Genomic DNA, 25,180 nt, shown 5'->3' on the forward strand with positions numbered 1-25,180 from the left:
AAGGCACATAAAGTGGTAATGATGAACGGAGCTGTTGCCCAGACAGAAGTGAAGCACCTACAATATTTAGCCAATATATTCTGAATGACTTCTTGTATAAAAATTTCTTTAACATATTTATAGTTTTGGTAGAACTTTGTGTATATATTTGGGTATCTCTGAATTTGTTGTCTCTTTTGGCTAGCAGAAAACCAGATCAGTAACTCAAAAACCTAAAGGAACGTTGATATGTTTTTTTTTTAGACGGAGTCTCACTCTGTTGCCCAGGCTGGAGTGCAATGGCATGATCTCAGCTCACTACAACCTCTGCCTCCAGGGTTCAAGTGATTCTCCTGCCTCAGCCTCCCAAGTAGCTAGGATTACAGGTGTGCACCACCACACCCGGCTAATTAATTTTTAGTAGAGATGGGGTCTCACCATGTTGGCCAGGCTGGTCTTGAACTCCCGTCCTCAAATGATCCACCTGCCTCGGCCTCCTAAAGTGCTGGGATTACAGGCGTGAGCCACCACGCCTGGCCAAAAAGCTAAATGTTGAATTTTTAAAACAAATCTCATGACATACAAAAAGTTCTATTAAAACTATCATTTAAAATTTTTACACGGCAGTCATTCCAAGTAGATTAACAAAGTGTAATGCACACTGCTTAACTTCGGTCTGGGTAAACACCTGTGTTTATCATTTATAATGGTTCTGCTTTCTCTGGTGACAATCTGACCTAAGATGGATGTGGTAGGGGTGGTGGTCACAACTGGGAATAAAGATAACTGTAGTATTTAAACTTTCATACAAAATGCAAGGGTCTTAATGTGGGTTCACTTACTCATGATAAATGGTGGTTTTTCAAACTGCTGCCTGAACAGAATGAACCCCTTTTTAAAAAACAAAAAACAATTTCCTTATTTTAAAGTGATCCACGGTACAATTTTTAATTATAAGGTTACATATATTACATGAATATATACATTTCAAAAGATGGAGAAAAATAACAGTAAAGTTATTTATCAATAAAGAATTGCTTTTTCCTTCAAGTGACTGGAAAACAGTTAAATATTTTCTTAAGAATATCATACTACTAAAAATATTTCCATGGAATAGAAATTGTTTTTCTAATGAGAAGTTTTATTCTTATAAAATATCTGAGGGAAAAAAAAAAATCCTTACTCTTTATCTGTATCTCCTTCACTTTCTTCTTCATGATCAAAGCTCCAATTATTTTTAAAACCTCCATCTCTCTTAGACTCTGATCTAGCCAAAGCTGAAATAAAAACAAACTGCAATAAGTATTCATTAATAGAGCTATTCAATATAAAACAAATATGAGCATTTCCCAAGCTCTTTGATTATTCTAGATTTTGTTTTAATTTCCTTGCCTCTATTTTTTGTAAACATCTGATTTCTTCAAAAGAGAAAAAGAAGAAATTAAAATCTGTTTTTACTAATGTATAGTCATCCATACATGTGTTTGCTACACAAAGAAGCTCAGATTAGAAAGCTATAATAAAAATGGAGGGCACATGAATATGTATGAATATATAAAGTCAGCCCTAAAGCTCATCTTTGATCACTGATTCTAGAAATAAGTACCTATAAACAGTTTGCTTGCCTGATTCATGAGAACTATATGCAGACTACTGGACTCTCCGTTAAACTCAATGAACTCAATGATACCTGCCTTTTAACAGAAGAAAAACAAAACAAGGTTTTCTGTTTTGGCAATGTGGTTAAAACTTGACAACTTGAAAAACTCTAGATCAGAACACCAAATGTGCTCATTATGAATTTTTTTTTTTTGAAACGGAGTCTTGCTCTGTCATCAGGCTAGAGTGCCAGTGGCGCGATCTTGGCTCACTGCAACCTCCGCTTCCCACGTTCAATTCTCCTGCCTCAGCCTCCTGAGTAGCTGGTACTACAGGTGTGTGCCACCATGCCCCATTAATTTTTGTAATTTTAATAGAGACAGGGTTTCACCATGTTGGCCAGGATGGTCTCCATCTCTTGACCTCGTGATATGCCCACCTCATCCTCCCAAGTGCTGGGATTACAGGCATAAGCCACCATGCCCGGCCCTCATTATGAATTTTAAAAAATTTTATAAGTGCATGGATCAAAACCCTTGAAGCCATTAACAACTAGAAAGTGGGAACTCAGAGAGCTAAATGAAATTCCAAAGATGGCATTTCTCTCTTGGTACCATATGACCAAAAGCCCGACGTCCTAGAACCAGGGCTTTATTAGGTTAACCTCAGGGCCCCAGAAAAATGAGAAGTCAGACTAAAAACCAGATAACCTAAAGGGCAACACTCCGACTGGGTGAACTAGGGAAAAACAAAACAAAACACTCACTGAAGAGGTAGTGGGGATAATGCTGATGTCTTAGGGTTGGCTCTGGCTTTTTGAGTCAAACTAAATTCAAAGTATATCTACCCAATGGTCAGTGCTATGGTCTGAACGCTTCCATCCCCCTAAAATTCATATGTGAAATCCCAACACCAAGGTGTAGATGGTATTAAGAAGTGGGGCCAGCTGGCGTGGTGGCTCATGCCTATAATCCCAGCACTTTGGGAGGCCAAGGTGGGCGGATCATGAGTTCATGAGATGGAGACCATTCTGGCTAACGCAGTGAAACCCCATCTCTACTAAAAATACAAAAAATTAGCTCAGCATTCCCAGCTACTCGGGAAGCTAAGGCAGGAGAATCCTTGAACCCAGGAGGTGGAGGTTGCAGTGAGCCAAGATCGTGCCATTGCACTCTAGCCTGGGTGATAGAGCAAGACTGTCTCAAAAAAAAAAAAAAAAAAAAAAGAGGTGGGACCTGTGGGAGCTGATGAGATCATAGGGCACAGCCCTCAGGAATAGGATTGGTGCACTTATCATAGAGGCCCAAGGGAGCTTGTTTGCCTCTTGCATTGCGTGAGGAGACAGCCAGAAGGCACCATCCGTGAAAAAGTGCGACACTGAATCTGGATACCTTGATCTAACTTACCAGCTTCCAGAATTCTGAGAAATGTCTGAGGTTTAAAAACTACTCAGCCTATGGACTTCAATATGCAGCCCAAATGAACTAAGGGAGTTAGGAAATCCCTAATCATAAGACCACAATTAACTAAGGTTTGTAGCCAGAATTTTCACAACCTACAAGGCCATGAAAAACCCATAATTAAAATACCTCCCCAATGAAAAGATGCTCAGCATCACTAACCATTAGAAAACACAAATCAAAACCATAACGAGATACTACTTCTTACCCATTAGGATAGCTTTTCTCTCTCTCTCTCTCTCATTCTGTGTGTGTGTGTGTGTGTGTGTGTGTGTGTGTGTGTGTGTGTGTCTGTCTGTCTGTCTGTCTCAAGGTCTTGCTCTGTCTGTCTGTCTGTCTGTCTGTCTGTCTGTCTCAAGGTCTTGCTCTGTAGCCCAAGCTGGAGTACAGTGGCACCATGATGGTTCACTGCAGGCTTTGACCTCTTGGGCCCAAGTGATCTTCCTGCCTCACCCTATGGAGTAGCTGGGATCACAGGTACATGCCACCATGCTCAGGTAATTTTTAAATTTTTTTGTGGAGGTGAGGTCTTGCCAGTTTGCCCAGGCTGGTCTCAAACGCCTGGCTTCAAGCCATTCTCCATGCCTCAGTCACTCAAAGTACTGGGAATACAGGTCTGAGTCATCCTGCCTGGCTGGTATTATTTACTTTTAAAAATGGAAAATAACAAGTATTGCCTAGGATGTGGGAGAAATTGGAACTCTTGTGCATTCCTAGTGGGAATACAAAACAGTTCAGCCACTGTAGAAAAGAATTTGGCAGTTCCTCAAAAAGGTAAACATAGAATTACCATACGATCTAGCAATTTCACTTCTAGGTAGACATCTAAAATAACAAAAGCATGTACACAATCAGACACTTGTATGCCAATGTTCATAGTAGCATTATTCACAGTAAGCTAAATGGTGGAAGCAACCCAAATGTCTATCAACAGATTAATAAACAAAATGCAGTATGTGTGTACATATGTACACACACACACATACACACAATGGAATGTTATTCAGCCTTAAAAGGATACAAACTGGATACAGGATACAAGACGGATAAATCTTGAAAACAGTATACTAAGTGGAATAAGCCAGATGCAAAAAGACAAATATTTTATGATTCCACTTTCATGAGGTACCCAGAAGAGGCAAATTCATAGAGACAGAAAGTAGAATCAAGGTTACCAGAGGCTATAGGAAGTAGAGAAATGAAGAATTACTGTTTAATAGGTACAGAATACTTCTTTACAATGATTTAAAAGATGCAAAAATAAATAATGGTGGTGGCTGCACAACATTGTAAATGTACTTAATACCAATGAATTGTATAAATGTACACTTAAAAATGGTTAAATGGTAACTTTTATGTTACGTATGTTATACCATTAAAAAAAACTGCTTTTAAAAGGAAAAAAAAAGCCTCAAAGTGACTAACATGAGCAAACACAAATCTTTTCTAAAAAATATAAAACTTCAATGCAAGCCCCCCAAAAAAAGTTTCAAAAAAGTTTCAGAAGGCCGGGAGCGGCTACTTCTGAAGTAAAACTTCTTTACATGTATACTGGGATTGAAAACATACGTAAATAAATAGTAGATAATGGAAACAAGGTTTCTCCCTGTCAGAAAAAGAAGTTACAAATAAGCAAGAGAGGAAAGATACAATGAACTCTGTGGTGCTAGGTTAGAGTAAGACATACCAGTGTGAACTCACATTTATTTAATGCATATGCAGATGGACAGGTATGTGTTGTAACATGGGTTAGTATAGAGAGCCAGGGCTGCTTTCTTAGAGGGTCTAGAAGCAGTGACATTCCACCAGCAACAAGCACACCTACAACTAGATCTTGGTTTCTAAATACCATTCTCTCTAACAAACAGAGACAGGACTCCTAGAAGAAATGACTGATTCTAGGGTAGATGTAGAAAAAACACCAAGATGAACCTGGTGTAACTTATAGGGTCAGAATGCAAGAAAATTTTTATTACTTTTTTAAAGATGGGGGCATGTCAAAAGGTAATAGAAGCCAAACTGAAAAAATTCCCAATGGCCAAAGTTAGAACAATTTTAGCAAAAATAAATAACATTAGCATTAGGTTCTAACTCCTAAATAAAATAAACAATCCTAAATCCATACTGATAAAAACAAATGATTGAATAAACAAATAAATGGAAAGAAGGGAGACATGGTCCTGATAGATGAATTCCAAATAATGCATATACTCCCTTCTTCAAAGTTAAAAATGAATTTTCCTTCCCTTGAGTATGAGCTTACCTTGGTAACTTACTTTAAAAGAACAGACCGTAGAAGGGATGGGGAACAAACTGACAATGGAGAAACCGGACAAACACTACCTCAGCCAAGTGATCATGGTTAACATCTGTAGTGATATGTCTCATTCATGGCATGCACTCTTTAATATGGTATGATGAAAACAGCACTTCTGCTTGGTGATCTTTTCCCTAAAACTCATAATGCCAGTTTAATCACAAGAAAACATCAGACAAACCCAAACAGAGGGATACTGTATAAAATAACTGTATACAGTACTTTTTACAACTGTCAAGGTTACGAAAAACAAGGAAAGATTAAGAAATTGTAAAAGAACACAGCAGACTAAGGAGACAAGACAACTAAATCCAAAGTCCTGAATTGGATTCTCGAATACAAAAAGGATGTTAATGGAATAACTGGTGAAATCCAAAATAAAGTTTGTAGTTCAAGTAATAGTAATAATACTGTAATACAAACGTTAAATTTCATAGGTATGACAAACATACACTGGCTATATTTGGTGGCAACATTAGTGGAGGCTGATTAAAAGTTATACAGAAATTCTCTAAACCACCTTTGAAATTTCTATATAAATTTAAACGTACTCCAAAAGAAAAAGTTTTAAAACACAAAAGTCTGGGTGCGGTGGCTCACGCCTGTAATCTCAGCATTTTGCAAGGCCAAAGCGGGCAGATCACTTGAGCCTAGGCATTTGAGACCAGCCTGGGCAACATGACAAAATCTGTCCCTATCCAAAAAAAAAAAAAAAAAAAACAGCTTGGCAAGGTAGTGCATGCCTATAGTACCAGCTACTGGGGAGACTGGGATAGGAGGACTGAATGGAGGATCAGTTGAGCCTGGGAGGTTGAGGCTGCAGTGAGCCATGATCACACTGCTGCAGTCCAGCCTGGGTTACACAGCCAGACTGTCTCAGAAAGAAATAAAAATTTAAAAACACAATGTAAAATGAACCTATGTTTCAAAAATCAAAAGAGATGTTACAATATTTATGCACTAAAGGAACTGGGATTTTTTACACAAATTGTTTTTTTTCCTTGAGACAGAGCCTTGCTCTGTTGACCATGCCTGGAGTGCAGTGGCGCGATCTCGGCTCACTGCAACCTCCACCTCCCTTGTTCAAGCAATTCTCCTGCCTCGGCCTCCTGAGTAGCTGGGATTACAGGCACAGGCCACCACAACCAGCTAATTTTTGTATTGTTAGTAGAGACGGGGTTTCACCATGTTGGTCAGGCTGGTCTCTAACTCCTGACCTCGTGATCTGCCCTCCTTGGCATCCCAAAGTGCTGGGATTACACACATGAGCCACCACACCTGGACACTTACACACAATTCTAACAAATTCAATCATACTCTAATTACCTCCATGGAAGTAATAATTTCCAATGAGAGAAAAAATAAATTATAAAAAGAAAAATTTTTAAAGTTTGGGGGCAACTTGGCGTGGGGACAAAAAATATCTTCAAAAGTCCTTCAGAATATCACTACATTTCAATAACCTGTTATGTGTTATGGCTGACACTTGTAATTATGAGCAGAAAATTATGTCCACTATACTCTAGTTAGAAAATTAAGAAGATGGAAAGAAAAGGGTTAAAGAGAGACCCCAGTTAAATATCACAAATTAAACACATACATTTTTCTCCATAAACACTGTCATTTTCCTCCACTAAAATGACAACAATGGAAAGAAGAGGGAAAGCAGCAACCCATAGGTACAAAAAGAACGAGAGGAAATTACAGTAGAGGAGAGGTTAACAAAAGTGAAAAAAGATAAACATTTGGTGGATGAATAAGAATAAGTTTAATTGACTAAAGAAAGTAAAAACCTAAATGTTTATGAGGGCACAAATTACCAAATGAACGCAAGAAGCAAAAGAAGATTTTTAATATTCCTGTATCAATAAAATAAATTGAATTCATTATTACAAATCTTCCCAAAAAAGAACAACTCAGGCTCAGAAGTCTTCGTCAGTAATTTCTTTCAAACTTTTAAAAAGTAGCACCAATCTTATCTAAACTTTTTGAATATAAAAAAGGAACACTTTGCAGTTCATTTTATGAAGTCAGGATACTTGATGCCAAACTTGACAATGACATTCAAGGAAGGAAAATTACTGAGAAATCTCCCATAAAGACAGATATAAACCCTACATAAAATATTAGCAAATCAAACCCAGTGATAGATAAATAACACATTACAATTAAGCAGGGTTTATTCTAAAAAGCAAAAGTAAACATTTGAAAACCATGAATCTAATTTACAATATCCACTCACAACAAATAAAAACTCTTAGCAGGCAGGGTGCCATGGCTCATCCCTATAATTCCAGCACTTTGGGAGGGCAAGGTGGGTGAATCATTTGAGGTCAGGAGTTCAAGACCAGCCTGACCAACATGGAAAACCATTTCTACTAAAAATACAAAAATGAACTGAGTGTGGTGGTGCACACTTGTAAACCCAGCTAATTGGGAAGCTGAGGCATGAGAATTGCTTCAACCCGGGAGGTGGAAGTTGCAGTGAGCTGAGACAACGCCACCACAGCACTCTACCCTGGGTAACAAAGTGAGCCTCCATTTCAAAAGGACAACAACAACAAAAGTTTCTTAGCAAACCAGCAACAGGAAGGAACTTCTTTAATCTAAAAAAAGAATTAAGTCCTCAAATCTTCAGCAAACATCCTAACTTTTCCCCAGCAATAAACTATCAACAAGTGTATTCAAGTATGTAGTGAAGGCCCTATTGTTGGTGCAGCGAAGAGAGAAAATAATTTGGGGACTATTATATTAATAACTGGGGGATTCAGGCATGAATCATCAATGGAGGCTAAATTGGAAGGGGAAATCTGAAGAGAAATAAGGTATTTCCAAGGTTTCAAAGTATCTCTCCACACAATATTAATTACAAAAAGAAAGACAGTAACTTTCGGCAAAAAATTCTGGTGAACATCACCTTAACTAAGTGATCAAAGTTAATTTCCCCAACAATAAGACAAATTGACATCATGGGCCTGTTGATATGACACACTAAGAAGGACAAAAAATTACTTTTATGTCATTCCTTATGTATTTAAAAAATATATAACCTGACTTGAATCATAACGGAACATCCGATAAAGGCAAATTGGGATTAAACTACAAAATAACCATCTTGTTTTCTTTAAAAATGTCAAGGTCAAGAAAGATAAAGTCCAAAAAGCTATTACCAGATTAAAGAAGACAAAGGGACATGACAAATAAATGCAATACATCATTCTGTATCAGATCTTGAACTATAATTTTTTCTCTTTTGCTATTAAACAACATTTTTAGGTCAACTAGTGTAAGTGGAAAAAAGTTTGTAGATTCTAATACTGTATCAATATTAATTTTCTGATTTTTTTTTAAATTATACTTTAAGTTCTAGGTTACACGTGCAGATTGTGCAGGTGTGTTACATAGGTATACACGTGCCATGGTAGTGGTTTGCTGCATCCATCGCCCCATCATCTACATTAGGTATTTCTCCTAATGCTATCCCTCCCCAATCCCCTCAACCCCTACTATTCCTCCCCTAGCTCCCACCCCCCAGGCCCCTGTATGTGCTGTTCCCCTCCCTGTGTCCTGTGTGTTCTCATTGTTCATCACCCACTTATGAGTGAGAATATTCGGTGTTTGGTTTTCTGTTCTTGTGTCAGTTTGCTGAGAATGATGGTTTCCAGGTTCATCCATGTCTCTGCAACGGACACGAACTCATCTTTTTTTTATGGCTGTATAGTATTCAATGGTATATATGTGCCACATTTTCTTTATCCAGTCTATCACTGATGGGCATTTGGGTTGGTTCCAAGTCTTTGCTATTGTGAGCAGTGCCGCAATGAACATATATGTGTGTGCGTCTTTATAAAAGAATGATTTATAATCCTTTGGGTATATACCCAGTAATGAGATTGCTGGGTCATATGGTATTTCTATTTCTAGATCCTTGAGGAATTGCCACACTGTCTTCCACAATGGTTGAATTAATTTACACTCCTACCAACAGTGTAAAAGCACTCCTATTTCTCCACATCCTCTCCAGCATGTTGTCTCCTGATTTTTTAATGATCGCCATTCTAACTGGCATGAGATAGTATCTCAATGTGGTTTTGATTTGCATTTCTCTAATGACCAGTGATGCTGAGCTTTTTTTCATGTTTGTTGGCTGCATAAATGCCTTCCGATTTTTATAACTACACTATAGTAATTTAAGAGAATGCATACTTCCTAAACAAAAGTAGGGGTAAGTTACACAATAAAGTAATTAGGGTTAAATGAGCAGCATGTCTGCAATTTACTTTCAAAGAGTTAAAAAAAAATGTGTGTACATTTATATACACACACACACATATGTAGTCACGCACTGCATAGCAATGGTTTTAGTGAATAATGGACAGCATGTATGATGGAGGTCCCATAAGATCATAATACTGTGTTTTTACTGTAACTTTTCTAAGTTTGTTTGGGTATGTTTAGATATATAAATACTTATTGTGTTACAACTGCCTACAGTATTCCATACAATAACATGCTGTACAGTTTTGTAGTCCAGGAGCAACAGGCTATACCATATAGCCTAAGTGTGCAGCAGGCTATACCATCTAGGTATTAGTGCACTTGTGAAACTACATACAGCTAGAAAAAGAGAATACGATAAAGCAGTTCTGGTAAATGTTACTATTAGAAGTAACAAGTGAAGGATATATAGGAAATTATTTGTACTGGTCTTACAACTTTCCTATAAATGCTAAATTATTTCAAAATAAAAAGTTAAAAATTTAAAGAAAATATAAGGAATACATAAACTACAAATAAATTTTCCAATTCTGTTTCCCCCAGTCTATATAGCTGATTGGCCCTTTCCTACACTGACATAAAAAAAATAAAGAAATGAACACAAACTAATACAATAAAAAAATTAAGTTATAATACAGATAAGACTAAAGAATTTCTTTTTTTTTAGATAAGAATTTCTTAAACCACAAAAAAGAAGCCATTAAAGGAAAAACAAATGTCTGCATTACACAATTATGTTTATAAAATTATTCCATTCTTTAAAAAAATAAGACAAATAATAATTTGGTAACAGATATGTTCAATCTATACAATCCAACCAAGTGTTACTATTCAGAATATATGAAGAATGCCAACATTCTAATAAAAAGAAAATATGGGCAGAAGATAGGAAAAACAACTCAGAAAAGAGCAAATCCAAATTTACACACACACGCACACAAAAGATATTCATAGGCTACTTAGTTTACAATGCATCACAAGCACACAGAATAGTGACTAACACTAGGTTGGCACTCAATAAATATTTTTTGAATGTTAAATATACAATGAATACTTTTTAAAAAATACAGAAGTTACTCAACCTCACTTCAAATCAGTTGTTTTTTGTTTTGAGATGCAGTCTCAGTCTGTTGCCCAGGCTGGAGTATAATGGCACAATCTTGGCTCACTCCCAGGTTCAAGCAATCTCCTGCCTCAGTCTCCCAAGTAGCTGGAACTACAGGAGCATACCACCACACTGCTAATTTTTTGTATTTTTAGTACAGATGGGTTTTTGCAATGTTGGCCAGGCTGGTCTCAAACTCCTCATCTCAAGTGAGCCATCTGCCTCGGTCTCCCAAAGTGCTGAAATTACAGGCATGAGCCACCGTGACAGGTCTGTTTTGTTTTGTTTTCAGGTGTGGTCCTTCTTTGTCCCTCTGGCTAGAATACAGTGGTGCACTTACGGCTCACTGCAGTCTCAAACTCTGGGCTCAAGGGATCCTCCTGTCTCAGCCTCCTGAGGAGCTGGGACTACAGGCATGTGCCACCACAACCAGCTGATTTTTTATTTTTATAAAGACAGAGTCTCACTATGCTGCTCAGGCTGGTGTTGACTTTTGGCCTCAAGCAATCCTCTCGCCTTAGCCACCCAAAAACCTAGGATTATAGATGTGAGCGGTCTAATAACCTATGAGACTAGAAATTAAAACATCACTACAGTGGGAGATGATGACTAGAAACAGGAAACAGGAAAATCTAAAAATGGCTACTGAAACCACTTTGGAGATCAATTCGGCAATACCTATTGAACTTGAAGTTGCACATCCCCAAGAAGGACCCAATCACTCCATTGCTAAGCGACTCCCTAGGTCAGGTGTTAGAAAACTATGGCCCAGGCTGGGTGCAGCAGGTCACATCTGTAATTCTAGCATTTTGGGAGGCCAAGGCAGGCAGATCACTTGAGGCCAGGAGTTCAACAACAGCCTGGCCAACATGGTGAGACCATGTCACTACTAAAAACACAAAAATCAGCCAGGCGTGGTGGCGCACACCTGTAATCCCAGCTACTCAGGAGGCTGAGGCACAAAAATCGCTTGAACCAGGGGGTGGAGGTTGCAGTGAGCCAAGATCATGCCGCTGTACTCCAGCCTGGGTAACACAGCAAGACCGAAAAGAAAAAAAGAAAACTATGGCCCAGACATATTTGGCCTGCTGCCTGTTTTTAAGAGGCTCATAAGCTTAAAATGGCTTTTATATTTTTAATGACTGGAGGGAAAAAGTCAAAAGAATGTTTCATGACACATGAAAATTACATGAAATTCAAATGTCACTGCTCTTAAAAGTTTTATTGCAACACAGCAATACTTAACTTGTATTATCTCTGCCTTCTCATTGAAATGGCAGTGTTGAGTGACTGACAGAGACTGTATGAACTGCATATGTAAGATATTTACTATCTGGACCTTTACAGAAAAAGGCTGGTGACTTCTGCCCTAGAGAAACACTCACAGGTACAAGGAAACAAACGTTTAACAAAATGTTCTAACAGCAATATGAGACATAGTAAAATGTTCGCAGCAGCAATGTATGTAATAGTAAAAAAGTGCATATAACCTAAATTTCCACAAATAGGGGGATGTAAAAATAAGCAATTATATTTATACTGTGGAACACTAAACGACAATGAAAATGAAAGCACTAGAGGTTTTTTGTTATTGCTGCTGTTTTGAGACAGAGTCTCATTTTGCCCAGGGTGGACTGCAGTGGTGCAATCTTGGCTCACTGTAACTTCCGTCTCCTGGGTTCAAGTGATTCTACTGCCTCAGCCTCCCAAGTAGCAAGCCCGGCTAATTTTTGTATTTTTAGTGTAGACGGGGTTTCACCATGTTAGCCAGGCTGGTCTCAAACTCCTGACCTCAAGCAATCTGCCTGCCTCAACCTCCCAAAGTGCTGGGATTACAGGTGTGATCTGATGCTCACAGCCTAGAGCTATTTTTATCAACATGTTGAATCTCTCAAACCATGCTGTAAAAATAAAAAGGAAGTTACAAAAGAATATACTACAGTATATCTATAAATTTTAAAACATGCAAAATGATACATATATTTACATATCTCTGTCTATATCTATATGGTCAGAGATACATACATAAGGAGTAAAGTATAAAGGAATGCATGAGAATGACAACTACCAAATTAAGGGTAGTGATTATATCAGGAAAGGAGAATACAAAAAAAGTTGGGGTTGGTTAAATCCTAGCTTCAACTGTATTGGTAATGTCTTCTTTAGGCTAGGAAATAGAATATATATGTTTGTGATATTATTTTTCATATTTCACAGAAATGTGAAATACTTCCTAATAATTTTTAAACTGTCATTTATAAGATTTTACAACAATGAAGGATATGAGAAAAACTTATAAGCAAAAATGTAACTCAGAAATATAAATGCAGCAACAGAAAATATAGAGAGAATCAAATGTGAACATTAGGAAAGCAATTTTAGGTGGCTCTGTGGGGAACTATCAAGATTTTCCAAAGCCTTGAGTCACCATGTTACAAGTCTGAGTACCCTGCTGCAGAGGCCATCTGAAGAGATCTTTAGACTGCAGACATGGAACTTCTCAACCAAATTGCGCAAGCCACCACTAAATCATCCCTGCAGATGCTACATGAAGAAGAAAAATCACCTGGCAAAGCCTTCCTCAAATCCCTGATCTTCAAAACCTGTATCTTTTGGTACAGAAGACAAACCAATAGATCAATACTACTTCAAAATAAAGTCTTTAAATATTATATATTAGATGTGATATTAAATTAGACCCCTCTGTGAGCTACCAAAACCACAATATTCTTTCCCTTAGGATCCTTGTTTCACTAGGCTATCTACTTCTATGTACCTTTCATAGTCAGTTCAGCTCATTAGTCAGGCAGCAGTTTGGTGCTACTGGTGTTGCTGGAAACCACTTGACTTTCTAACGAACGGAAAAGTCAATCAATACCTATTCCAAAGTGGTGCAGTTGGTGCTACCTTTACACAGAGTACACAATCTCAAAAAATGTTACCTCGAGCTGAAGCATACAAGCTTCTAAAGCCAGAAATTAAACCGAGAAATGACTGCATGAGACAAGTAGTTCCAAATGTTCCTTATGCTCTAAAGTCAGAGGATCATCAAGGTGCCAGTATTCTGTGAGAAAGACCAATGAAATTTGAGAAACACTTTAAAAGTGCAAACATAATTCAAGGAAAAGATGAACAGGTTCATAAAAAGCTTAAGTTAACACAGACTCAAGCAACAAGTGAAGGCAAAGGAGACTGAGGAGCTGACACTCAAACTTGTGAAGGAGAAATTGATGAAGAGCCTCAGACTTAATTGCTATTATGACTTACTAAATCATTATTTGATATCTCCTGTGGTTAAAAAACAAAAACCAACCTGGAATGAAGAAAGAATATTGAATGCCAAAATGTTTGGAATCCCACTTCATTCAAATAGTAACCACCGGGGTTATGGAGAAAGAGAAGTTATTGGTTTCCACAGAAGCAGAGTCAGCAGAGGTCACGGTAGTTAAGAAGTAGTACCTTCATCTTGTCTCCAGGATTTAGTGCCATTTTCATAAGTAGGAGGCTGTGAGGGTAGGAAGTTTGAAGATTTTTGCATATACGAGACAAGACTATTAAAACAGTTTAAATTCTCCAAGCCTAAGAGAATTTCTGGTTCCTCGCTGTCCACTCTTTATCAAAAATGAAAAGTGAATTTATCATCTATTGGATGCCAGCACTGTTTTTTTTCCTCCTGTTCTGTTTCAAAGACAGTAATGCAGTCAATTTGGGAGGGGAAAAAAACCTATCTTCAAAAAGTATAAAATGTATTTGTAATATCAAGTCCTCCTTTACCCCACCCCCAAACAAAACAAACAATTAGATATAACTGTTGTCATACTACTCCAGGATAGTTTCAGATGGCTTCAAAGTAGCTGTTGTTAAACTAGGACAAGGCAGAGTGTCCGGACAAGGCAGAGTGTCCAGACATCCCAGTGTGCCTGGCACTATCCCAATTTTAGCCTTGAAAGCCACATATACTCTGAATCTTCAGAGCATATGGGATCCTAATTTTTGCCAATGGATGCAGAAGATTCTGGGAAGTACAAAACTCTAAGGCAGACAAAAATTTAGGGGCCAAAAGCAACATTGTTTTTAGTGTCAAATGGATATGGCACAGATTGTTTATCGCTTTCTGTAATTGTAGTCATTGTTTTTTTAATCTGATGATGGCAACCATCATTTGCAGTTCACAAAAATGGATATCCATTGTTGCATCATTCTAAGTAATATGACTTAAAGTATACAACTTAAAGTTTGTTGTAACTGTGAGCATTAACAGTCTGTGACCTAATGGATTAATTGGTACTTTGTATCAAGACACTGTTTCATTTTTAATATTGTGAATAGTATGACCATATTTTCTAAGAGTTGAGAGTATGACCCAGACATCACTAAATGAAAGAAAAAACAAAAAAAAAGTTTCTAACATTCTTCCTTTTTCCATACTTATGCTTGCCGGATTTCAGTAATTCCTGAATCCATTCCCGATCAACTAAAAGTTAATAAAGGCCAGGTGCAGTGGCTCACACCTGTAAACCCAGAACTTTGGGAGGCTGAAGTGAGTGATCACTTGAGGTCAGGAGTTCAAGACCAGCCTAGCCAACATGGGGAAACTCCATCTCTACTAAAAATACCAAAAAATCAGTCAGGCGTGGTGATGTGCACCTGTAATCCCAGCTATTAGGAAGGCTGAGGAAGGCAAATTACTTAAAACTGGAAGGCGGAGGTTGCAGTGAGCCCGTGAGCCAAGACGGCGCTACTGCACTCCAGCCTGGGTAACAAGAGCGAAACTCCGTCTCAAAAAAAAAAAGAAAAACAAAAAAGTAAACTAATGACTGTTTCTGTTGCTATTTATATCTTTGAAATAAATTACTAATTAAGCCGCCCATTTCATTTGTCTTTCTTTAGCTTCCTAAATTGTCCAAAACTTGGAAAATTTGTAAGAATTGTCATTTAAAATACTATATGACTGTTGAAAAATACTATCACTTGAAAGAATGGAAAAACAATACCAGGTAGGTATGGGAGAGAAAATATGGCTGTATAGATTAAAGATAGCTGCAAATTCTTTGCGATTCTTCCCATTGAAGGATGGAATCTACTTCCTCTCCCCTTAGTCAGGGCTGGCTCTGTGTTTTTTTTGGCCAATACAATGTAGAAGAGGTAACATTGTAAATTTCTGAAGTTGGGCCTCAAGAGTTTTGTGGCTTTCTGTTTTTGCCTTCTTAAAAGTGCTGTTTCATCAATAGATGACACTTCTCCATAATAACTTATTATTTTTCCTTCTCTTGTTCAGTGACCCCTTCCTTTGGGGAGAGGTACAGGAAAAAGAGATAAGAGTAAGAATAGGGAAGCAAAGTGATGAGGAAGAGGGGAGAAGGAGAGAGGAAGGAAATGCGGAAGAAAGCTATTAAGTCGGGTCCCAGGCTACAGTCTGACTTCCCCACTAACTCAACAACCCTTCCATACCTCAAGTTCCTCAAATACTCAACATATTTTTTTAAAAGCAACAGGAATAATCAACTTATGAAAATCTAGACATACGAAGTATGTTATTTCATTCTCTTTCATTCTCTTTCCTCTCTCATTACAACACTGGTCAAAATCAGCTAATGTCTAGAAAAAAAGTAGTCAGTGAAGGAAAAACAATGCAAACTAAAATTCAAATAAAAGAGAAGACAAGCAAGGAAAGAAAGGAAGTTCTTTTTCTTTTCTCTATCTGCTAAGAAAATAAATAATAATATCAAGTAACGTGGAATGCTTATTATATGCCTGGAATTGCTTTAAGTAATATATTTCCTCAATCCTCATGGCAATCTTATAAGGTAACTACAATTATTATTTTTTAGCTACAATTACTATTTTTGTTTTACAGCTGAGAAAACAGAGAGGTTAAGTAATCCATCCAAGAGCCTACAGCTAACAAGTAGTAGAGCCAGATGTAGAACTCAGCATTCTAACTTTTGAGTTCATATTCTCAAAGCATTTCTAGTGAAAAATCACTTTCTTTTCTCCTTCCTTTCTTTCTTTCCCCCTTTCCTATCTCTTCTTTCTTCTTCCCTCCCTCCCTCTCTACCTCCCTCTCTCTCTTTCTTCCTTCCCAGCTCTGTCGCCCAGGCTGAAGTGCAATGTCATGAACTGCAGCCTCAACCTCCTGGACTAGAACAACAAGCAATCCTCCTACCTCGGCCTCCTGAGTTGCTGAGACTACAGGTACATGCTGTGACATCTGGCTAATTTTTGTATTTTTTTGTAGAGATGGGACCTCGCTATGTTGCCAAGACTGGTCTTGAACTCCTAGGCTCAAGTGATCCTACTGCCCTGGCCTCCCAAACTGTTATCTCAGGATAACAGGCATGACCCACTGCACTTTGCTTGAAAATCACTTTCATTCCAAGTGAAGTTCTACTTTATGGTTTCCAGTAAGTACATGAAATCATAAACAGAATTTATCACTTTAACTGGGATAAAATCAGAAAATAAACATACTTAAGGAAGGAGTAAATAAAGAATAACATTGTGATGTAGTTTCCAAAAGTAATGGAATCAAAAGAAAAACAGGTGTATTCCCCTAAGCAGGCAGAAATTAAAATCCCTGTTCATTTTTCATGGAACGCCAATCATTTGGGAGAAACTGTGCTTTAGTTCAACACACAGTGTGAGGTATTTACTGCCTCCAGTAAAACTGGCAAATGATTGGATTCTGCATTGAGTTTATATACAACATAAAAGACTGGCTAAGGGGAAATGGAAAATACTTTTCATTTGGAGACAGAAGCATGTTTGCTGGTATCTGTAGAGAACAACATTGCAAGCAACAGTTTAGCATCACTATTTTCAACCTAATAGATATGGTCCATAAAGGAAAACAGACTATGAAAAGGAAAACAAACTAAAGTACTAATATATGTATATTAGAAAGACAGAAAAAAGTTATTTCAGGAAAAATGAGAGAAAACATGGGTGAAGGAATTCACTTGGTTAAAACTAGATATGAACAAGTGTAGTACAAAAATGAAGAAATGTATGAGAGAATAAGTAACTTGTTAGAGCTGCCAGAGAGAAGAGGAGGTAGAATATTAAAAGTAAGTTTATAAGAACAAGCTAGCTACCATTAATCACCTTTGTCCTATAGTCCACTCATCTCCTAACTGGATAATCTTTTGCCCCTCTGAAGCTCTCTCTATGTAGCAGCTAATGATCTTTTTTTGGGGGGTAGGGGAGTGGGCAGCAGGGTCTCATTCTGTCTCCCAGGTGGGAATGCAGTGGCAGGATCATGGCTCACTGCAGCCTTGCCCTTCTGGGCTCAAGCAATCTTCTCATATCATTTTTTATTTTTTTTGTGCAGACAAGATCTCACTATGTTGCCCAGGTTGGTCTCAAACTCCTGGGCTCAAGCAATTCTCTCACATAGGCCTCCCAAAGTGCTGGGATTACAGGCATGAGCCACCATGCCTGGCTGTTGACCTTTTCTGAAATAAATTTGATGTCACCGGCAGTATTATCTTGCAGTGCTCTCCTTGCTGACACTATATCGTCCTCCCTTAAGTTCCCCAAACATGCCGTGCTGCCCTATTTTATTCTCTCTGCTTGGAAAGCACTGTGCCTCTTCACCTTCTGTTTTCTAATACACCCTTCAAACCACCCTGATTAGATCCAATTCTCATGATTTCAGGTTAAGTGTCCTTTATCTGAAATGCTTGAAACTAGAAGAAATGTTTTAGGTTTCAGATTTCTTTATTATTTTGGAATATCTGCAAACTAAATTATCCCACTGAGCATCTCAAATCCAACAATCTGAATGGATGCAATGAGCACTTCTTAGGCGGGTCATGTTGGCATTCAAAAAGTTTCAAATTTTGGAGCATTTCAGATTTCTAAATTTGGGATGTTCAACTTGTATCAACAATTCACCACTGTTGTACTTGTCAACTGTAATTTTACATTTAAGAGTATGATTATTTTATTTTACTTTCCTCACTAGACTGGACACTCTATGAAAAAAACTGGTTTCTTCTCCCTCACCGTTGTGCGTCTCAGTGCAGTGCCATGGTTACAACATAGTAGGTGCTTAATAAATATCTGTTGACTGAATAAATGAATACAGAGGAGCAACCTGCCAAAACTGACTATCATAAGTGGACAGAGCAACCCATAGTGAATAAAAGTGAAAGAAACAAGTCAAAGAGGGAAGAGGAGAGTAAAAAAATTGAACACAAGTTGTGGCCTAATGAAATCCATACAATTTTAGTGTGCTTTTGTACAAATAAAATAAGGCAGCCAATAGGTGTCCTTTTCCCTAGAGAAGCTATAAAAAGATATGGAATTAGAATCTCAGCAGTTATAAAGATGCAAAACATACTTCAGAGCAAAAATGTCAAACGGGCATCTCAAATTTAGTATGACCAGTGTTATTAAGTTCCTTCTCATTCTTCTGTCAGTCTACTCTATCTCAGTAAATGGCAGTACCACCAACACCTCAAGCTAAACAAAACCTTTTGATTCCTCTTATTCTAATACTCAATGTACAATTCATCAAGTCCTGTAAGCTCTACATCCAAACATATCCTCAACCTATCAACTTCTCTTCCCCAGTCTCCACTGACGTCATCCTAATTGAAGCCCCTATCACTTCTACCTTGATTACTACAATATTATCCTAATTTGTCCTGCTTTTAATTTTGTCCCTTTTTCAATTCACTCCACAGAGAGCAGCCAGAGTTGATTTTTTTAAAAAAGATAAACCATATCATTACACCCCTTTGCCCCAAACTCTTCAATGGCTTCCCACTACTGAGAATGACATAAAAATTATTCATGATGCTGACTGGAAGATCTCTTGCCTCTCATATCACTCTTCTCTGCTTTCTACATTTCAGCCTTTTTTTTTTCATTTCAGCCTTTCTGTTGATAAAATGGAACCATATATTACCTCTGAATCTTTACCCGTATCCCCTCTGCCATATTAGATTAAATAAAGGCAGAGTCCTTGACTATCTTATGCACTGAACCGTGGTACACTGCCTAGTAGAGTAGGATGCTATAAATGTGATGAGCGAATGAAAACCTAGTTTAGTTTTTCAAGGAGTCGACTGGAAAGTAAAGAAAGTATAATATGTAGATGTTTTAATACTAAATCTTAGGAGCCTATGTACGGGGAAATATTTTGAACAGTTATAAATTGGATAATACAAAATGTACAGCAAATCATGGTGGAATATTTTATTATTATTGTATTATTATTACAGACGTAGTTTCGCTTATCGCCCAGGCTGGAGTGTAATTGCGCGATCTTGGCTCACTGCAACCTCCGTCTCCCTCTCCCAGGTTCAAGCGATTCTCCTGCCTCAGCCTCCCGAGTAGCTAGCTGGGATTACAGGCGTGAGCCGACACGCCTGACTAATTTCTGTATTTTTAGTAGAGACTGGGTTTCACCACGTTGGCTAGACTGGTCTCAAACTCCTGACCTCAGGTTATCCGTCCATCTCGGTCTCCCAAAGTGCTGGGATTACAGGCATGAGTCAACAAGCCCGGCCAGAATATTTTATTATTATTGTTAAAAGTGTAAGAAACCAAAAGAATCATGGAAAATTAAGCAGAAAACATAAATAGTACTAAATATTCGTTTATCTGGAAATATTCAATATAGTATATGAAAATTGGTTATGAAGTTTTGAGGAACTTAAGTTGTTCCCTTCCCTTATGCTTTTTTTTTGAGACAGAATCTCACTCTGTCTCCCAGGCTGGAGTGCAGTGGCGCCATCACTGCAACCTCTGCCTCCCGGTGCCTTCCGGGTTCAAGCGATTCTCCTGCCTCAGCCTTCGCAGTAGCTGGGACTACAAGAGCACGTCAACCATACTTGGCTAATTTTTGTATTTTTAGTAGACAGAGGTTTCGCCATGTTGGCCAGCCTGGTCTCAAACTCCTCGAGTGATCCGCCTGCCTGCCTCGGCCTCCCAAAGTGCTGGAATTACAGGCGTGCGTCAGCGCGCCCAGACCACTTACACTTATGCTCTAAACAAGTTACCATTTGCTTGCTGTACGAAAAAGCTGAAAACATGGTGAAACTCGCACCTGTATATTCAAAGATCCTTAGATTAGGATAAACTAAAAGCAGTAGTTTGAAACTCACATTAACTCTACATCTGTGGCTTTACTTGTGCTTTTTCATCCTCCCTATGTTCATCCAATTAGAATTTTAACTCTATCAGAAGCCTATAGAAGCTGGAAATCTAGGATAGCACAAAAGTATAATCATCTGCATACTGAATATAATAAGCACGAGTAAGCCATCTTTTGTTTCCAATTTCAAAACAAAAACAAAACACATAGCACTACCTGTAACACTGCTGCACCCTCTCAGCCTCTTGACAGGTACCTATTAATACGAAATGAACCCAGAAAAACTCAGAAGCTTTTCTTACTAGGAAATCTCCTGTAAAGCTCTCATCACTTTTAGATAAAGGCTGGCTTGTACGGTAAAGATTTTTTTTCACTTCACTATACTCAAGTAAGAAGAATTTAAAAAATTACCTCTATTTATTCATTACTCTTTCACTAGACTAATATTGAGTACCTATTGTATTCCAGGCACTGTTAAAGAGGTTGTTACAAAAGCAGTACCAAGGCATACCCATTCCTCAACACCCTCCTATAGGACCTGTTACCCTAAGGGGTTTTCTTAATTTTAAGTTAAATTGTTCTTTGTTAATTCAGTAATGTTTCTGAAGCATACTAAAAAAGGTTGTATTTTAAGGCTTATGATATATTGCAATGAAAATCATCTTTGCGAAATTATCCAGAGTAGTTAATTCTTTTTAACAAAAAGAATGAATCTCTAAGCAGCAGAGACTCATTTTGCTAAACATATTTATAAACTCAGTCACCAATGTAAACACTGAACCCGTAGTCAAATGAAGTAATATAAACACTTCTCGGTCCACAGTTACAATAACATTTAGCTCTATTTTGGGGGTCCTTATATATAGGCCAAAAAAATCAATATTGCTCCCCATTACCACCATCCTCAACAAAAACATTTTTGTTTTTCTTAAGACTGGCTTAGTCTACTTACAGCAAATGTTTAACTTTCCTCACGAGTGAATAAACACTCAAATTCTGTCAATAAGCTTTTGTTACAGCCCCAAAATTGACACTGTAAACCTTACTCTTTTCCCAGATAAATTATTTTTATAGAATATTTTTATAAAAACACATTCTGAAAGATTATCAAACAAGGCCAGGCCTAATCTGGAGGCTGGCTGCAAAAGGAAGCCTGAAACTGAGAAACAGACCAGAGGGTATAAAACACACTTCAATGAAACTGTCTGTCCCCTCCCTATTTAGACTGGTCCCCAGTTGCACCCAACCTTAGCAATTTGAAACTTTTCATGAACACCAAACAAGATGTGAACGCAGGCTACCCTCATCCTTAGGCCACCACCCCAACATTTTTTTAAATGTCAAAGACTTCAGCGCGCACTCTCAAAGGACGCCCACCAACTCTGGCTCGCAGCTCAATCCACCCGGGCCCCCTGAGTCGAAACGGCTCGCAGAGGAGCCATTCGCCTGGGCCGACTCGAACCTGGCGCGCTCGCAGCACATTCCTCCCCGTCATCGCTCATCCCTCGTACTTCACCGCCCCCCACCCCCCGAACCCACCCAGCGCAGATAACTCAATATCCGGGGTTCTGGGGGCCACGTTTTCCTGTATACCCCCACTCCTTCGCGCAAGGGCAGAAATAAACGTACCTTCCAGAAAAGTAATATCCCCGGCGCTGACGCCGCTCTTGCCGGCCGCCATCTTCCTCCTCCCACGCCGCCTCCTCCTTAATCCATGGCCCACACAGCCGCCGTGCTCGCCGGGATGAGGGGCCGCGCCGGAGGAGGGTAGCCGCCGCAGGGTTGCGGGCCTCGGGCTCAGCCGTCAGGCGGGCGGCGCTCCCACGTTCAGACGGGCCTACACAAAAGCAGGCCAGCCGCGCCTCGGCCTGTCCGCTGGCTGGCGGGCAGCGAGGCCCGCGGCCCGAGCTTCTCCTCCGGCCCCTCCGGGGGAACGCGAACGGCGACGACGACGGCGGCGCTTCCCTGGCCCGGTTCCTCTCGGCCCGCGACTCCCCATCCACTGCCCACCCAGACTACCTAAGAAACCTCCCCCAGACGTGGGTTCCCAAGAAATAAGGATGAAGGCGAGCACACAAACACGCCTCCCTTCGTCCCAGGCCGTAAAATGGCCGCACCCGCCGCGCCGAAGCGGCGAGGTCGCTGCGACCGTCAGGGGCCTCCAGGCCCCTCGCTCCTTCTGCAGCCGCCGCCGCTACGGCCGTCCGCCCACCCCGCCCAGGCGTGAATGCCTCAGCGGAGGCCTTTACGACTGTCCATGTGGACAGGGGTGGGTCTCCTCTGCCACCGCCTCGCGTCGGTTGCCACAGCAGCTTAGCCGCCGCCGCTACCGCTACCGCTCCTCCCCCACGGGCGCTCGAGCTGCCGCCCGGCTCCCGCCCCCGCCCCGACGCCGCCGCCCCCAGCGCGGCTCCCCCTCAGCAGCCCGGGCTTGGCTCGCGGGCAGAGCTGGCTGCGGTGCCGTACCGAGCCCTGACTTGTGGACGCCCGCTGACGGCGCTCTCGGCAGGGTCGGCCTTTCACGGCACCGGCTCGGCCTACGCAAGTTAGGTCCAGAATCCCCACCGCCCAGGGCCCCATGGCAAACCTGGCGTGTGCGCTTCTGCGGGCGGTGATGGGTTTGCTCCTCAGGTACCACAGATGCTTAAGAAATGTGAAAATGTCATTGCTTGAGAAGGCCTTAGAATTTAAAGCACAGCCAACTGAAGAGAAAAGGTAGTGAGGTACTGGAATCACATGTGTAGTAAATGATTTGTGGTCTACATTTATATTTAAAGATGTTTCCAAAATAATTTATCAGGGAAGATCCTACTAGTCAGCTTTAAATGGCAGTGTTAAAAAAAAAAAAAAAAGTCCCTTATTTATGTGTCTGAGACTTCAAAAACCATAACTTACAAGTCAGGTCTTTTTTTTTTTTAACTTCTTTTTCTTTAATTTTTTTTTTTCATATTATAAAAATAACATTCTCATTCAAGGAAATAAGGAAAGCACAGAAAATGATTGTTTCACCACTGAAACTCAACGCCTTTAGGTTTGTAGTCCTCTGATAGCATTTTTTTTTGTCTTTCAGTATCTTTCTTTTAAAAACAAAAACGAGCAAAAATCTACGCTAAATATCAGTGAAAACTCAACAGCAATTAAAATGTTGCAAAAAATCGATAAGATGAAGTGCAGTCTTTGGGGAATGGACTGTTCTAATTCAGTTGTCCTATTAACGAAGGCCTAAGCAGAAAACCTTGTTTTTTAAAACGTCTTTTAAAATCTTTTCCTAATGTGAACCAATAATCTTTCCTGATTAGCAAGAGTAGTGTAATGAATATAAATTTATTATAATTTATTTTTGTTGCCTAAGGTTATTGCATGATCCTGTTGTGCTGTTCTATGACGTCGTCTGTGACAGTATAATACTGAGATGTGTAGGTAATAGGCAGACGTGGGTAACTGGCCATTTGTGCAGACTTCAAAATGTAGTTTTAAAAAATCTTTCAGGCCAGGCGCATGGCTCATGCCTGTAGTCTTAGCACTTTGGGAGGCCTAGGTGGGCAGTTCACAAGGTCAGGAGTTCTAGACCAGCCTGGCCAATATGGTGAAACCCCGTCTAAAAACCCCGTCTAAAAATAGAAGTGGAGCCTGAAGATATGATTAAATTGCTGCAATCTCATGATCAAACTTGAACGCATGAGGAGTTGCTTCTTCTAGGTGAGCAAAGAAAATGGATTCTTAAGATGGAATCTACTCCTGGTAGAGATGCTGTGAACATTGTTGAAATGGCAATGAAAGATTTAGAATATTACATCAATTTAGTAAACAAAGAAGTGCAGAGCTTGAGAGAACTGACTCCAATTTTGAAGTTGTACTGTGGGTAAAATATTATCAAACAATGTCATCTGCTACAGAGAAATCTTTCATGAAAGAAAGAGTCAATCTATGCAGCAATCTTCATTGTTGTTTTATTTTAAGAAATTACAACAGCCACTCCAACCTTTAGCAACCACTACCCTGATCATTAATCAGCCATTGACATCAAGGAAGACCCTCTGCCAACAAAAGGCTCAAATGATCATAAACATATTTTAGCAAAAAAATTTTTTAAAAAATAAGTTGTCTATTTTTTTTTCTTTGAGACAGAGTCTCGCTCTGTCACCCAGGCTGGAGTGCAATGGCGTAATCTCGACTCACTTCAATCTCCGCCTCCTGGGTTCAAGCGATTCTCCTGCCTCAGCCTCCTGAATAGCTGGGACTACAGGCGTGTGCCACCATGCTGGCTGATTTCTGTAATTTTAATAGAGACTAGGTTTCTCCATGTTGGCCAGGCTGGTCTCAAACTCCTGACCTCA

At 39.4% G+C, this 25,180-nt stretch overlaps 1 protein-coding gene across 5 annotated transcripts in view; it reads right to left on the bottom strand.

Annotated features, from left to right (window-relative positions):
• SENP6 (SUMO specific peptidase 6) overlaps window positions 1-23,171 on the bottom strand; it is a 109,660-nt gene extending 86,489 nt beyond the window's left edge. For 2 of the 5 annotated variants that reach the window (XM_012471809.3, XM_012471805.3), the window contains exons 1-2: window positions 22,473-23,171; window positions 1,163-1,256 (exon numbers count right to left, since the gene is read on the bottom strand). In XM_012471809.3, the coding sequence (XP_012327232.2) occupies window positions 1,163-1,256; window positions 22,473-22,524 (146 nt within the window). In that variant the 5' untranslated portion in view covers window positions 22,525-23,171. Of the gene's footprint in view, window positions 1-1,162; window positions 1,257-14,051; window positions 14,119-22,472 lie in introns of those variants that run through there. The other 3 variants (XM_012471808.3, XM_064360912.1, XM_012471810.3) reach the window with 3 other exon arrangements.
• Between the last annotated feature and the right edge of the window lie 2,009 nt (window positions 23,172-25,180).

Source organism: Aotus nancymaae, unplaced genomic scaffold, assembly GCF_030222135.1.
Source record: "Aotus nancymaae isolate 86718 unplaced genomic scaffold, 86718_ANA_hifiasm-v0.15.2.pri h1tg000040l, whole genome shotgun sequence".
NCBI classification, from domain to species: domain Eukaryota; kingdom Metazoa; phylum Chordata; class Mammalia; order Primates; family Aotidae; genus Aotus; species Aotus nancymaae.